Source organism: Lepidochelys olivacea, assembly GCF_965140295.1.
Source record: "Lepidochelys olivacea isolate rLepOli2 genome assembly, chromosome: 10".
Taxonomy (NCBI): domain Eukaryota; kingdom Metazoa; phylum Chordata; order Testudines; family Cheloniidae; genus Lepidochelys; species Lepidochelys olivacea.
This window is the reverse complement of record NC_140420.1, coordinates 70870598-70884201: the sequence shown is the minus strand read 5'-3', so window position 1 is coordinate 70884201 and position 13604 is coordinate 70870598. Positions and strand designations below refer to the sequence as shown.

The 13604-nt window shown below is 47.4% G+C and overlaps 2 protein-coding genes across 2 annotated transcripts; one reads left to right on the top strand and one right to left on the bottom strand.

Annotated features, from left to right (window-relative positions):
- Positions 1-1279: 1279 nt before the first annotated feature.
- Positions 1280-6415, bottom strand: MRPL46 (mitochondrial ribosomal protein L46). The gene is made up of 4 exons (XM_084642467.1): positions 6041-6415; positions 4801-4993; positions 2808-2981; positions 1280-1702 (listed from the first exon to the last, which is right to left on the bottom strand). Exons 1-4 carry the CDS (start codon positions 6410-6412, stop codon positions 1452-1454), a joined length of 990 nt encoding a protein of 329 aa, XP_084498593.1. The 5' UTR covers positions 6413-6415; the 3' UTR covers positions 1280-1451.
- On the top strand, positions 6415-13125 carry MRPS11 (mitochondrial ribosomal protein S11). The gene is made up of 6 exons (XM_084642468.1): positions 6415-6562; positions 8034-8153; positions 8421-8519; positions 9759-9888; positions 12201-12266; positions 12777-13125. The coding sequence occupies exons 1-6, from the start codon at positions 6510-6512 to the stop codon at positions 12882-12884; spliced, it is 576 nt and encodes a 191-aa protein (XP_084498594.1). The 5' UTR covers positions 6415-6509; the 3' UTR covers positions 12885-13125.
- Positions 13126-13604: the final 479 nt, after the last annotated feature.

Below are 13604 nucleotides of genomic sequence, written 5' to 3'. Positions count from 1 at the left end.
ATTTCCCCCACCCCCTTTTCTCACCCCACTGCCCCCTCCCACCTGCCCCCTATTCCAAGGCCACCACATCACCTTACATGTGTGTCTTCTCCAGGGTTCAGGCAGCTAATTAGTGGAGCCATGCCTGCACGGCTCCACTCATTAGGTGGGTGGCCCTTCATTCTCTCATGTGCGGCTGCCCAGGTGAGCACCTGAGAGGGAACTACCCATGGACCACCAGAATGGAGCTCGCGGACCACTGGTGGTCCACAGACCACAGTTTGAGAACCTCTGCACTAGAGGGTTGCAATGGCGTCACAGAAGCCCTGTCAGAATGGTGACAGGAAAGCTACATGATGGTCTTTATGCTAAAGAAAGAGAGTTGTGTGGTACGTGGCCAACACACCACCTGCTGCTGCACCCTTACAAGGCCCGGGAGTGCCACAGACAGGGATGAAACAGCTGCATGTGACTTAAGCAGTTTGACTTTCATTGTGAATTTCCCATGCAGATAGAAATAGAAGAGAAGCCAAGTCCTCAGCTGTAGCACGAACATTTCCTGGGGCATGGCTCAGAGCATAAAGGTCAGATGCTCCACTTTGCTGAGAGGACAGTTTGTCTTCAGCCACCGTATTGTGGCGGCCACTCAGACATACTTTCTAAAATTAATACACAGCACTGGCCTAGAACAGTTCTCCTTCGTTAGATAAATTACAGTGGCTGCCTCTGGAGAGGTCAAAGGACCCCCTGGCAGGTTAAAGAGGAGGATAGATGGGACTCAGCAGTGTGTACAATTTGCATCAACAGGGACCAGTGTGTTATTGAAGATGCTGCTTTCCCACGTTCCAGGCCAATGAAAGCTGAATTCCTTAGAGAAGCAGGTGGCTGCTATTCCCCCCACACACTGACAGGTGCGCCTCCTCCCCAGAGGGGCCACAATAACCCAGAAGGAGATTAAGGACTTAAAGGCTTGGACACAGAGTTTAAAAATGGGGAACTTTAAACATGGTCCTTTGCCAGGTTTCCCAATGCAACTAATTGGTAAATCCCCTTCTTACTCCTCTAACAGTGTCTCATCCCACCTAAGCAAGTAAAGGGAGCTCACTCACTGCTCCTTTTATTGAGGAACAGCTGCTAAAGGAAGAGTACAGCTTTTCAGAGAGACCATTTGAGCTTCAGGCTACTATGGGGATCCAGTGAAGAGAGGTACCACAGACCTAGGGAATGGCACAGCTGGGAGGGGGGAAAAGGAGAATCCTAGGGGCATTAAAGGGTGCAACATAAGCACAACACTCTTCACTTAGCAGAGGTTTTAATATTTTTTATTTGATACAGGCCTAGAGAAGAGGAACAGAAAACAAGGGGGAGGTTGGATCCTTCTTCAAATGCCACTCTCTGTACACAGAGGCAATGCACCTGTCTGAAGTTGTTTTTTGCGTCCTCCCCATTTGCTTGGAGCACAGCCCTGACTTTCACTGGTCCATCAAAAATCTGTTGACTTGTGTTAGGTAGTCCGGTTTCAAGTAATCCCCCAGCTCCCCCCTGCTGACCCACACGTAGTCTTCTTTCCTCTCTGCCTGGGGCAGATCACCGCTCTGGAGGAGAGCTTTGAAGAAGAATATTTTGGCCCCCACACTGCCCTCTGTCCTGAGAGCCCTGGGGAACTTGTACTTATAAAGCCCACATGGTGCATTCCCTAGGAATTTGGCCTGGATGCAATTTCCTGTGAGGTCCAAGGGTGTCCAGAGGGGAAAGAAAACAAAGCAAGAGATCAGGTCATACAATGACAGCAGCTGCCGCATCTAAGGGGTAACAGTGGGACAGTAAAGGACTCATCATGCTTAGTTTTGGTTCAATTCTGTTATCTCTTTCTAGCAAGAACACCCCCTCCCACAGGTCCACACTGTGCCATACCTCCCTCTTAGGGACCCTTTTTGGAGTCTCAATAACCCCACGCAAAGACTGGCCAGAGGTAGTGTGGTCCAGGGGATCATAAAATGCCCCCTCCCTTTGTCAGGATAACTGTGCGGCTTCCACAGTGCTCCCCTGCTGGGAAGCAAGAAGAGACCTGGCTGAGGATAGGCTTTACGTGCCAAGAAAGGCTGCTAATGGGCTGTGTGTGTGATGGAGACAGAAGCCCTTTCCCCGACAACAGGGTAAGTCTACACTTACGGTGGTGTGCAGAGTACAGACACCACACACACACACACACACACCCCCCCTTGCAGGGTATAAATGACAGGGTAGATGGTGAGGCATGGCTTTGATGAGTGGAGTGCCCTACATGCCTGAACTCCGGGTACGCACCCCACACAGGCTCTCTACATACTAAGCAGCACCTCCCCTGTCTATGCTGCTATTTTTTTTTTTTTTTGAAAAAAGCAGTTTCAGTGTCCCTCTGCATCTCCACTGCCGACGTCTCTCTCTGTGGTGCCTCTACTAAGTGTGGACGCAGCCTGCCTTTCACTGCCGCTGCATGTGTGGTATCTGTACTCTACATGCCGCTTTAAGTGTAGACATAGCTTGGGGCACCTAGTGCCCCCTGTCGAGAGCCTATACACTAGTAGCTGAGCTGGAATGTAGAGCAACTCTCCCTGCAATGGGCAATACCCCATGGCTTCTAAGCAACTTTACCCAGACACAACTCTCCTCAGAGACCCCACTGGGTTCAACCCACCCCATCTGCTACTACATGCCCTTTCTCTGGCCAATCCTAATGGAGTATAATGGGGCTCTACTAGTATGAGCTGATAATATCCCAGTAATGACACAAGAGAAAGAAATGAGGACAGGAAGGGGTGGCAGCAGCTGCACAGCAGATGACTTACCCGAGAGAGTAGCCAAAGCTCGCTCTGCAGTGCTTCGCAACGTCTCTCCAGCCTGCCACTCTGCTTGAGGAAGGAGCCACAACTCTTGGTTGCCAACTTTCTCTTTGACCAGAAGCATCAGGTTCCGATCCAGCTTCCTGTTCAAAGATGTCCGGTCATTGCATTTATCAGCATCTGCCAAGAGAGAACAGATTCCAGAGACAGATAGGCTCCAAGTGGGATGGGGTCATCCAGTACCTAGCTCATCAGAGCCCATGCCTTCCTGTCTCTCAGACCCCTGACAACAAGGACACATGGAACAATTCCGAGTGATGCTTCTAGGTACAAATGCTCTCATCAGCTCTAGGAACTTTCTCCAGGGGTGGTCCAAGACTGTGGAATAAATTCCCCCAAGAAATAAGAAACATCACAAACCTCACTACTTTCCATTCCAAGTGCAAGGCACATTTCTTTGATATTGATTTTTCTAACATACACCCACAGTAATAGGTATATTTAATTAATAAATAATAATAATAATAAAAAAACCTACCAAAACAAGACATCTCCCCAATATGCGGTGGCAGTCAAAAACAGTGTGTTAGGAACCATTAGGAAAGAGATAGATAAAACAGAAAATATCATAATGCCACTATATAAACCCATGGTACATCTAGACCTTGAATATTCCATTCAGTTCTAGTCACCCCACCACAAAAAAGATATATTAGAAATGGAAAAGGTATAGAGAAGAGCAACAAAAGTGATTAGGGATATGGTAGCTTCCATACAAGCAGAAATTAAAAAGACTGGGACTGTTCATCTTAGAAAAGAGACAGCTAAGGGGGGATATGATAGAGGGTTATAAAATCATGAATGGTGTAGAGAAAGTGTATAAGGAAGTGTTATTTACCCCTTCACATAACACAAGGACTAGGGGGTCACCGGACAAAATTAATAGGCAGCAGGTTTTGTTGTTTTTGTTGTTTTTTAAAATCAAAGAAAGGAAGCACTTCTTCACACAATGCACAGTCAACCTATGGAACTCATTGCCATGAGATGTTGTGAAGGCCAAAAGTATAATGGGGTTAAAAAAAAATTAGGTAAATTCATGAAGGATAGGACCATCTTGGCAAATAGCCATTGATGGACAGGGACGCAAATCCATGCCCCGGGTGCCCCTAAACCTCCAGCTGCACGAAACTGGGACTACCCAAAAGGGTATAGAACACTCAAAATTGCACTGTTCTGTTCATTCCCTCTGAAGCATCTGGCACCGGCGACTGTCAGAAGACAGGATAATGGATTAGAACCACCATTGTTCTGACCCAGTATGGCCATTCTTATGTTCTCAAGACACTCCACTACACATGCTTCTCCCACTGGGTAGATGATATGAATATGATAGAAGTTAGTCGTGTTATTTAATGCAATTCTGGAAGGCACTCAGATACTATCGTGATGAGCAAAGTATAAGAACCTACATACAACAGAATAGGTGCCACCTGGGGATCTGGACAGAATCCATTGATTTTCAGTCATGTTTCATAAAGGTGAAAGCAGGACTGGACTTTAGATGCTCTTCTTTTTAAAAAAGACCATTTAAAGCAAGTAGTTGAAGTTTCTAGTTCAACTTAGTACCTAATAACTAATAGTCAATGATTATGCAGGACCTACATAAAAACAACACTAGTATTGTGTGCTCTTGTGAACTACAACTGGGAGTCAGGCTGGTCATGGTTTTTCTGATAAGGACAGAATAACTAGCCTCCATACTTTATCCTCTCTCAAAGGTTCTATGAGGAAAGGAACAGAACACAGCTCTTTTCACAGACCAGATAACTCCTCCTATAATAGCTGAAAGGAGTCATGGGAGTCCCATGGAAGCTCCCTCCTCCTGAAGGCTCAGCACCCTGCCTCACCTCCACTCCACTATACCAAAGTCAACCATGTTCAGATAGACCAGGGAGGCCCCACCCCTCTCCTGCTCAGCTGAGAGAACTTGGATCAGAACCTGTTATTCGTGGGCCAGCTTTGAACTGTTGGAATTTCTGTTCCCAGGCATCCTCCAGGTCTTGGGCCAACACAATAGCTTGCCCAGAGTCCGCTTCCTCATCCTGTATATTGTCTTTCATCTTCCGCAGCTGCTCCTCTTCTGCCAAGCGACGGATCTCATGGTCTGAAAAGTTGCTTTTCTCCACCTCTATCTGGAAAGAACACCATAGAGAATTGTCAAGTATCAGGAGCCCCACTATGGGTCACAGTTACTAGCGCTGTTATCCAAGGTCACACGTAGAGAATAAAGCAATTTTTTATTGCCACAAACAGGGCTTGCGTTTATTTCTTTGTGCTGGACAATAAGTCTCTGCCCAGAACATAATATGCTCTACCCCAAGAGGTTAAAGTTATACTGTGCAGAGATCACATCTAATATTGACGACATAAGGAGATGCTAGCCCACTGTAAATACAGTTATGTACTCACTACAAAAAATATGTTAGCACAATATTGTAGTCTGGAATCTAAATGCACATAAATCAGGAAATCCAAAAATTGAGGGTTTCACAGTAACATGGCCTCCATGTGACGTATAGCGGATATCCCCTTTGAGAACTACAGCCAGGCACTGGAGTCATTACTGCCTCAGAAGGGAGTGTTCTCTTCCCAACAAGTCACCCCCACCACTTGTGGGATCCCAGCTCCCACTAGCGCAGCCGGGGACATAGCATTCATGACTCAAAGGACATGCCTAGTGCGCCATCCACACCCCACACCATCCATACGCTAGAACGCTACTCATGGAAGCGGAGTCACAGTGCTTAGAGCAAGAAGGGGACACGCTGATTGAGCATCACAGCCCATGGAACCTCACCCAGCAACTCCTGCATCAAAGTGCTGAAACTCCTGGGGCACAGCCTGTGTCTTGCCCCAGTACAGTTACAAAGGGGCATTTTAACCCGGGTTTTAACTTTGTGCTTTACAAACTATTTGCATTTTAGACAGGGGACTTTTCCAGGTGGGTCCCAGCCCAGAGGCACAACAAACTGCTTTTCCTCAGGTCTGATACGCCTGAGCTTGACAAAGGGGAGGCAGCAGTCTCCTCCGGGGGAAACACAGCATGTGGCTTACACAGATCTGGACCAGCTCCAGTGCCGGGGGCGGGAGCGGCTCCGACTCCAGCCCCATCCCCAGGTACGCCGGGGGGTTTTCCTGCTCCCCGCCCCAGGAGGGTCGCCTCCCCCCAAACTCACTACCTGGTGCACCAGCTGCGCCATCTCCTCCTGCTCCGGGCTCAGGGCCTGCGTGATGCTCGGCGGCCTCTGCAGACACAGCGCACCCACGAGCCGCCACCGGGGCGCGGCCGCGGCGGCCAGCCAGCGAGGGCCAAGCGCCCACCGCCATGGCACCGCGGCACCGCACAGTGCCCGCTGCATGGGGGCCGCCATCTTTCCTCCCATAGGCCACAATGCACCGCACCACAGGGCCATCCGGGCGCCGCCATCTTTGCTCCCATAGGCCACAATGCACCGCACCACAGGGCCATCCGGGCGCCGCCATCTTTCCTCCCATAGGCCACAATGCACCGCACCACAGGGCCATCCGGGCGCCGCCATCTTTCCTCCCATAGGCCACAATGCACGACGCTGACCTTTCCCCTCTTCTGTCGGGTTGGGCCCTTGGCTCCTCGCTCTGGGGCCGGTCGGACGGCAGCGGGGAAGGGCCATGACCCGGGTGCCGGTGGTTGCCTGGCAGCGGTTCTTAGGGGCCGGACTGGGGTAACTGGAGCGGGGGCCGGCCAGGGCCTGTGGGGGGAGCGGAGCGGGCGGCCGGCCGGGGAGTTGCGGGCGGCCCGGGCATTGGGCGTGAAGTGGGGAGCGGGCGGCCAGGGCCTGGGGAGTGGGGGGCGGAGCGGGCGGGCGGGCGGCCGGCAGGGCGTTGGGGTCCCAGCGCTGGGCTGACCGCAGCGCCCTGGGGGTGGTTTACAGACTGCAGCCGCCCTTCGCGTTGGGCTGCATTGTGGGTTCAGGCTGCCCCTGCCCCAAGCCGTGACTCCGCCAAAGGGGCGCTGTGGGGCTCCTTCGCTGTTCTCATCTTTCCTGATTCCGGAGCCAGATGGCGCAGAGCGCAAATGAAAACATTTGTTCTGCCCCCCCAGCCCTGCGGACTCGGGCTAGCCTCCCTCTGGCTGGGTATGGTCACCGGTAATAAAGGTTCTGTTCCCCGGGGATACCTGTGCAATCACACCGTCTTCATGTTCTGCTCCTGTATACAGGCTTTGGGCCCTGTCATTGCAACTCCGTTCACCCTTGTGTAGACGAAGCATGAGGTGCAATAGACAGAAACCGGTTCACTTTCCAATTAATGAAACATAGGTAGCTACTGAAGTCAGCAATTCTGATTGATACACACAGGGAAGGTCTCTGCTGGGTAGGAAGAGATTGTTTTGGGTAGAACTAGCTCAATTATTAAAGCTACATATGTTTAACAAGCACCCTCCTTCCCAACTCCACCTGTAATAAGATCATACTGTGTGTTGTTGCTGCTGTTTCCATGTCAACAGATCAACTTGTGCAGAATCTAAGACCAATAGAGAAATCCAGGGCTTGAGGTTGAGGCTCTTAGGGTATAGCATAGGCTTGGCAGGAAATGATTGGGCAAGACTACTGTTTTATTGATGAACAGTCTTATTTTCAAACGTGCTCCCAGTTAAGTCTCTCTTCAGAATGGATGTTGTCTAATTTTGTTTGTATTTTGACAGAAACGTAAAATCCCCTCCTCTGTCCCACTAAAAGGATTATAACAAAATACCTTTCAGTGCTCATTTCAGTGTTTGTTTGCTTTTGCTCCTCCCTAGCTCCTGACCAGTGAACTTAGCCTAGTCCCTTTCCATTTCTGTTTCTTGTGCACTGCCAGCATGCTGTCTGAGTTTATTTTTATTGTGAAAACAGTCCTCAGTTTTGCCCAACTGTTTGTTTTTATAAAAAACTGGAATGTGGACACCTGACAATGTCCCTTTGAAAAAGTGATGTTCCTGGGGTGGTTACTACTTGATTCCTCAAGGTGACTGGGGAACCGTGAGGGTGATGTTGACTGCTTGAGATAGTCCTACAGTTAGCAAATAGCTTTGGTTGTTTCCTGTGCGAAAATATACTATGGGAGGTCTTATGTGAGGTGGCAAAAGATAATGTAAAAGACTATTGTGTAGCTGTGAAATCCTAATCTATTTCTCCCACTTCTTTCACCTAGTGGTTACAATGTTGCATTGTGTCGTGACATACACACAGGTTTCCAGAGGTTGCAGGAACAAATGGAGAATACCAGTGTTGCACCTGAGGTGACAGCAAACCAAAGCAAGAGTGACTTCAGGTGAGGCATCCTGTATGGCTCCAAACCAAGCTGTGGTGTAAAGTCTCTTCATCTGTCTCCCATCAGGGGGGTGAATCACCTCAAGCATCTTTCAGGAAAGTAAGGGAAACAAGTGACGTGAAACAATCGCAAACACAGTTTATATAAGAAGTTCTGAGCTTCGTTTGGCAGCATTTAATCCACATTTTTCCTAAATTCCAAGACTCTATTAAAAATTACCATTGCGTGATATTGCAAGTATTTGATTCCTCTTATTTTACTTTTCAGCCTTTTCCCCCCAGTACCAGGACAAGGAAGTTCCTTAACTTGGGGTGGAAAGAAATATGAAGATATCCCAATAGCTCACATCAAAGCTACGTACAACAAGTAAGACACAAACTTCTTGGTATACAGGTCCCATGTAAAAGGGCCTGCAGCAGTACCGCTTTATGCTGAGAACACCCAAGCTAAGCAACTGGGCCCTGATCTTGGCTAGATGGGAGGTCTCTATGGAAAAGGCTGGGAAGTAGTGTTGGAAGTAGTGACTCAGGAGACAGCACTCTTTCTTATGAGTCAGTACTGAAGCAATAGTTCAGTGCAGTGCTGGAGGTGCCAACTGTAATGGGAAATGTAAGACCAAGGCCATTAACACATAGTGCCTTTCACAAGAGTAAAGCTGTTGATCGCATGTTTTGACCAAATTCAGGTATGGGTAATTACATCTTGTCCCCCCTATATTCCACAGGCAGTTTTAACAGGATACAGGAATCTGATCATTTCCTGTCCTACATTGTTGCAATATTGCTGTTCAGCTGTTGAACAGCTGCCGTGTTGTTCACCAGAGGTGGTTGCATTTCAGTGGTGTCCCCCAATGAGACATAATTTATAATTCTGTGAAGGTCTCTGAAGCTTAACAAAGGTGTTCTGTACATTTTAAAATAAGCAGAGGTGGTGAATCATATGCAGTGGGAAAGTGGGTCTGGAAATTTGAGCAATTTCTGGCAGGTGTATATTACCCCAAAAGACAGTACTCTCTCATTCTGCCACTCTAGCATCACCCTTAAGACAAACCAGGGCTGCTGCAGAGCCTTCTATTGTTGCCTAGAGCAGTGGCTTTCAACCTTTCCAAACTACTGTACCCTTTTCAGGAGTTTGATTTGTCTTGTGTACCTGCAAGATTCTCCTTGCTTAAAAACTACTTGCTCACACACTCAGGCATAAAAATACAAAAGCGTCCCAGTACATTATTACTGAAAAATTGCTAACTTTCTCATTTTTACCATATAATTATAACATTAATCAATGAGAATATAAATATTGTACTTACATTTCAATGTATAGTCTATAGACCAGTATAAACGAGTCATTGTCTGTTTAAAATTGTAGTTTGTACTGACTTTGCTAGCCTTTATATAGTCTGTTGTAAAACTAGGCAAATATCTAGATGAGTTGATATACCCCCTGGAAGACCTCTGCGTATCCCTGGTTGAGAACCACTGGCCTAGAGTGCAGTAGTGTAGAGGTATTGGGTGGGGCCTTCTGGGTGGCCTTGAAGATAATCAGAGCAAGAAAAGATTGGAGAATTACTTTCTTATGGCTTCCTACCCCCCTTTTTCTCATCCCCAGCACCCACATCCAGGTCATCAGTCCTGAGAACTTGCCATTTGCCCATACGTCCTGTGGCACAGAAGGATTCAGAAATGCCAAGAAGGCCACTGCCATTGCAGCACAGACTGCAGGCATTGCTGCAGCAGCGGTGAGTCTGGCCTGGTCACTCTGCTTGTTGAGGCTAATCTTGCTGAGTTGGGAGGAGGTGTGCTAGTAGTGCAGTGATTGCCAACAGAATGCATTTGTGGGTGGGCTCTGAAGTTCTGCTTCCTTCTCCCATTTCTGTCTTCTGTTGGAGGAGAGAAGTAGAGTCCGCCAGTTCCTGTGTGTCTGAGCAGTACACCCCATTTACACATTGCTGCCCTTGTTTCCTTTGAGTGGGGGGCCATGATGAGCATCTCAGCCTGGATAAACTGTATGTGAAATGGGAGCTTTAAATGAAAATGTGGTGGCTTTAGTGGCCTGTAATGGAGAAATGTAAGTTACTTCCTATCCTTTTTTGGCTCCAGTTTGGACAGTGTTGTAGTTTAAACCATTGGTCTAAATGTTAAGCAGCACATTTCATTTGACTATTAAGCCCAGATGGAAACAGGTTACTCAGCTGTGACTTTCCTTCCACATATCGATGCTGTCATAAGCAGTGTCACTCATTGGTAAAATGGCAGTTGCTGTTGTGAGAGACAGAGCTTCCATTTCAGTTATAAGCTTATACAGGGTAAGAAATTCTTGTTACCTTGTGCAGAGCTGTGGCCCTGCCTTGAGAGTAGCTTTTGCTCAGATGGTCTCACTTGAAACATGGACCGTTTATTTTCAAAAGCCAAATAAGGGGAAATGAAATCTAGGCACAAACCGAGCAGGTGTGAGGGGCAGGAAGGAATTGCTGTGTTTAGAATTATTCCATGAGCAGCACCGCATAGTTGGCCTGGTGAAGTCTCAGCTGTAAGCTGCTGTTGGAGGCAGAATATCACACCAAAGATCTGAGCCATTCTGGTAACCCTTCATTCCTAAAAGAGCATGGTCAGACTTTGAGAATATGACACAGTTGCACTTTCAGTTATCAGTTTCACACAAGAGTTTAATATCTGGTCCTGTGGATCTAGTGTAAGTATTTCTAAAAGAACCGAATTTTGTGTGTGATGTGTGGGGGAAGATGAGACTGCTTGTGTCCCAGACTCCAGCACTGCAGAATGGGGCGCAGTGAGAATGAAAACCTAAAGTATCCCCATTCTGAACTGGATAGAACTCACTCTAGTTAACCCTTTAGCCTCTGGAGTTTTTCTTTCCTATTGTGGGAAGAACAACATGTTGCGATTGGTTTAGATGAATAAGAACCATTTCCAGCACTAATCTTATGCATCGGGGACTGATTCTTAGAATACAGGTGCAGTGCTGTACTGTTACCCCTCACAAACAGCCAGTGTCAGAAATTAGCCTCTATCCCTGTAATCCTGGGGCCTGGTCAGTACTGGGAACAAACATTGGCATAGTTCTCAAGTGTGAAAAATCTACACCCAAGAGATGTAGCTATGCCATTGGAACTCCCGATGTAAATGGTACTAGTTAGGGTGATCAGACAGCAAATGTGAAAAATCGGGACAGGAGGTGGGGGGTAATAGGAGCCTATATCAGAAAAAGACCCAAAAATCAGGACTGTCCCTATAAAATCTGGACATCTGGTCACCCTAGTGCTAATTCACAGAAGAATTCTTCTGTCAATCCAGTTTCTGCCTCTCAGGGAGGTAGATTATCTACACCAATGGGAGAACCCCATCAGTCTACACTAGGAAATTAAGTCAGTATAACTCTGTTGCTAAGGGGTGTGAAAAATCCACACCCCGAACAATGCAGTTAAACCAACCTAACCTGAGTAGGTGGAGTACCTACACCAATGGGAGAAGCCCTCCGGTCGGCGTAGGTAGTGTTTTAACTGAAGTGCTTCAGTGCAGCTGCAGTACTTTAAGTGTAGACAAGCCCTGAAACTCTGCGGCTGTAGCATTTTAAAGTGTAAACATGTCCCCAGACAACTTTTAACATGCACCATCAGGGAGGGTTAGAGATCTCCACTAGGTGGTAGTGCTGCGCCACATTAGGAGAAACCGGTAAGGTTTGTTGATTTGAAGTTCTTTTAGGCCCTCCCTAATTTGGTCACCTACTAGCCTTAAAAGGACACAACATCTGCTGCCTCAACTCATGACCCAAGACAGCTTCCCTTCTCAGCTCCCCTTTCCTCTTTGTACATAATGTTGTGTTAAATCTGTCCCCGGCCACGCATTTCCTATCTTTCCCCAAATCCCTGGCTTTATCCAAATGATCTCCATGTTTATCTCCCAGGAACCATTCTTGATTCCATTTTCCTTTCTATCTGAAGAAGCTTGTGAGAGTGGATGAAAGGGATTAATCCAGAGAGATACCTTTTGACCTGCCTGCCTTTCATCACTAAAAGCTCTTTTTTCCTCACAGAAAGCCTGCGGGAAGGGTGTGTCCCACGTGCGAGTGGTGGTGAAAGGTCTGGGCCCTGGGCGTATGGTAAGTGCCTAAGATTCCTCTTCACTGGCATGAGCCCTCACCTATTTGTTCCTTTCTCTGAGGGCTGCAGGGTTTTTTATTCAGGCCTACAGAATTATGTTGCCTGTTAACCTGCTTTTCTGAAACTGATATGAAGGACAGAGGTGCTGGAGGGAATTTACTGTTTTGTCACCCCAAAGCATTAATCACAAAAAGAAAAAAAAAATGTCCTCCTGGTGAGATCCTAGAATAATTTTGTATAAGGGCCTGAGTGAAAGCCAAATTGTTTACGTCACTTCAAACTAGAGTAGCAAAACAATGGAGAATACATTGTAAGAAACAATCCTGCCCTAGCCAGGAGGAATGGACCATCTGGGACCAAACAGGGCTTCCTGATAGTTAAGACTATTCCAAAGAGATCGCCCTGTTCCAGATTGCCTCCTCAAAGATACCTTTCACTTTTCTGCCGGTCTGTGCTGATGGTGTAATAGTGCAGCATGCAGTCTAATGTCCATTCTCTTGCTCTTTCAGTCTGCCATCAAGGGGTTGACCATGGGGGGTTTGGAGGTCATCTCCATCACAGACAATACCCCAATTCCACACAACGGCTGCCGTCCTCGGAAGGCACGAAGACTTTGAGAGGGGAGTGGAAGGGAGACACCATGTACAGTATCAGCTTGGTGCCCTGTGAACTAGTTTTGAATTTTGTCTTTGATGGATCTTGGCAGGACGTGTTCCTTGGAAGCCTTTCCTAGGAGAAACTTAGAGGATGGACACAACCCTGGTCTTTAGCCTAGTGGTTGAAGCGAGCCTGTATTTACTTTCTGAGTAGGAAGCATTGTCTGTAAAGTTAATAAATAAAATGTTTTAGTCTTTGTGATGGCCATGTCTACTTGGAAGCATTTTGGATTATTCTCTCAACTGCTGTTTTCCTCCTGTCACTGCTATATGTGGCTCTTGACAAATCCAGGTGCTGCTACTCTTGTCATTAGGAAGGGACCCTCTTGCAATGACTGGCAGATTTTTCTCATCTCCCTTTTATCCAAAGACAGAGATTTGGAAGCTGGAAGTGGAGAACCTCTTCTCTCCATCTAGCTTACAAAGCGTGGTGTTCCCACCAGAGCCCAGTACTGCTATGTGAGAGGGGTGCAGAACAGCCAGCTCCTCTAGTTGCGCTGAGTGGAGGAGTCTGAAGTCATTGCTGCTGTAGGTTTGTTTTGTTGCTTCATTTTGCCTTTGCTGCAGTTGGCTTATTGGTGGTATTTACTAATAGAAAACCCCAGTTCTACTGAAGCAGGAATCTTGCCAGCTTTGATCTACGGCATCATTGCTGTGCCTGTGCCAACTCCATCCATAGCT

What these genes read in the sequence shown, in the direction of transcription:
- MRPL46 (XM_084642467.1), bottom strand. Translation starts at nt 6,412, where the DNA reads ATGGGAGGAAAGATGGCGGCGCCCGGATGGCCCTGTGGTGCGGTGCAT. An exon ending in AGCTGGCCCACGAATAACAG is followed by an intron (nt 2,982 to 4,800) that starts GTTCTGATCCAA and finishes CTCTCTTGGCAG; the next exon opens with ATGCTGATAAATGCAATGAC. An exon ending in AGCTTTGGCTACTCTCTCGG is followed by an intron (nt 1,703 to 2,807) that starts GTAAGTCATCTG and finishes TGGACCTCACAG; the next exon opens with GAAATTGCATCCAGGCCAAA.
- MRPS11 (XM_084642468.1), top strand. Translation starts at nt 6,510, where the DNA reads ATGACCCGGGTGCCGGTGGTTGCCTGGCAGCGGTTCTTAGGGGCCGGA. An exon ending in ATCAAAGCTACGTACAACAA is followed by an intron (nt 8,520 to 9,758) that starts GTAAGACACAAA and finishes TCTCATCCCCAG; the next exon opens with CACCCACATCCAGGTCATCA. An exon ending in CAGGCATTGCTGCAGCAGCG is followed by an intron (nt 9,889 to 12,200) that starts GTGAGTCTGGCC and finishes TTTTCCTCACAG; the next exon opens with AAAGCCTGCGGGAAGGGTGT.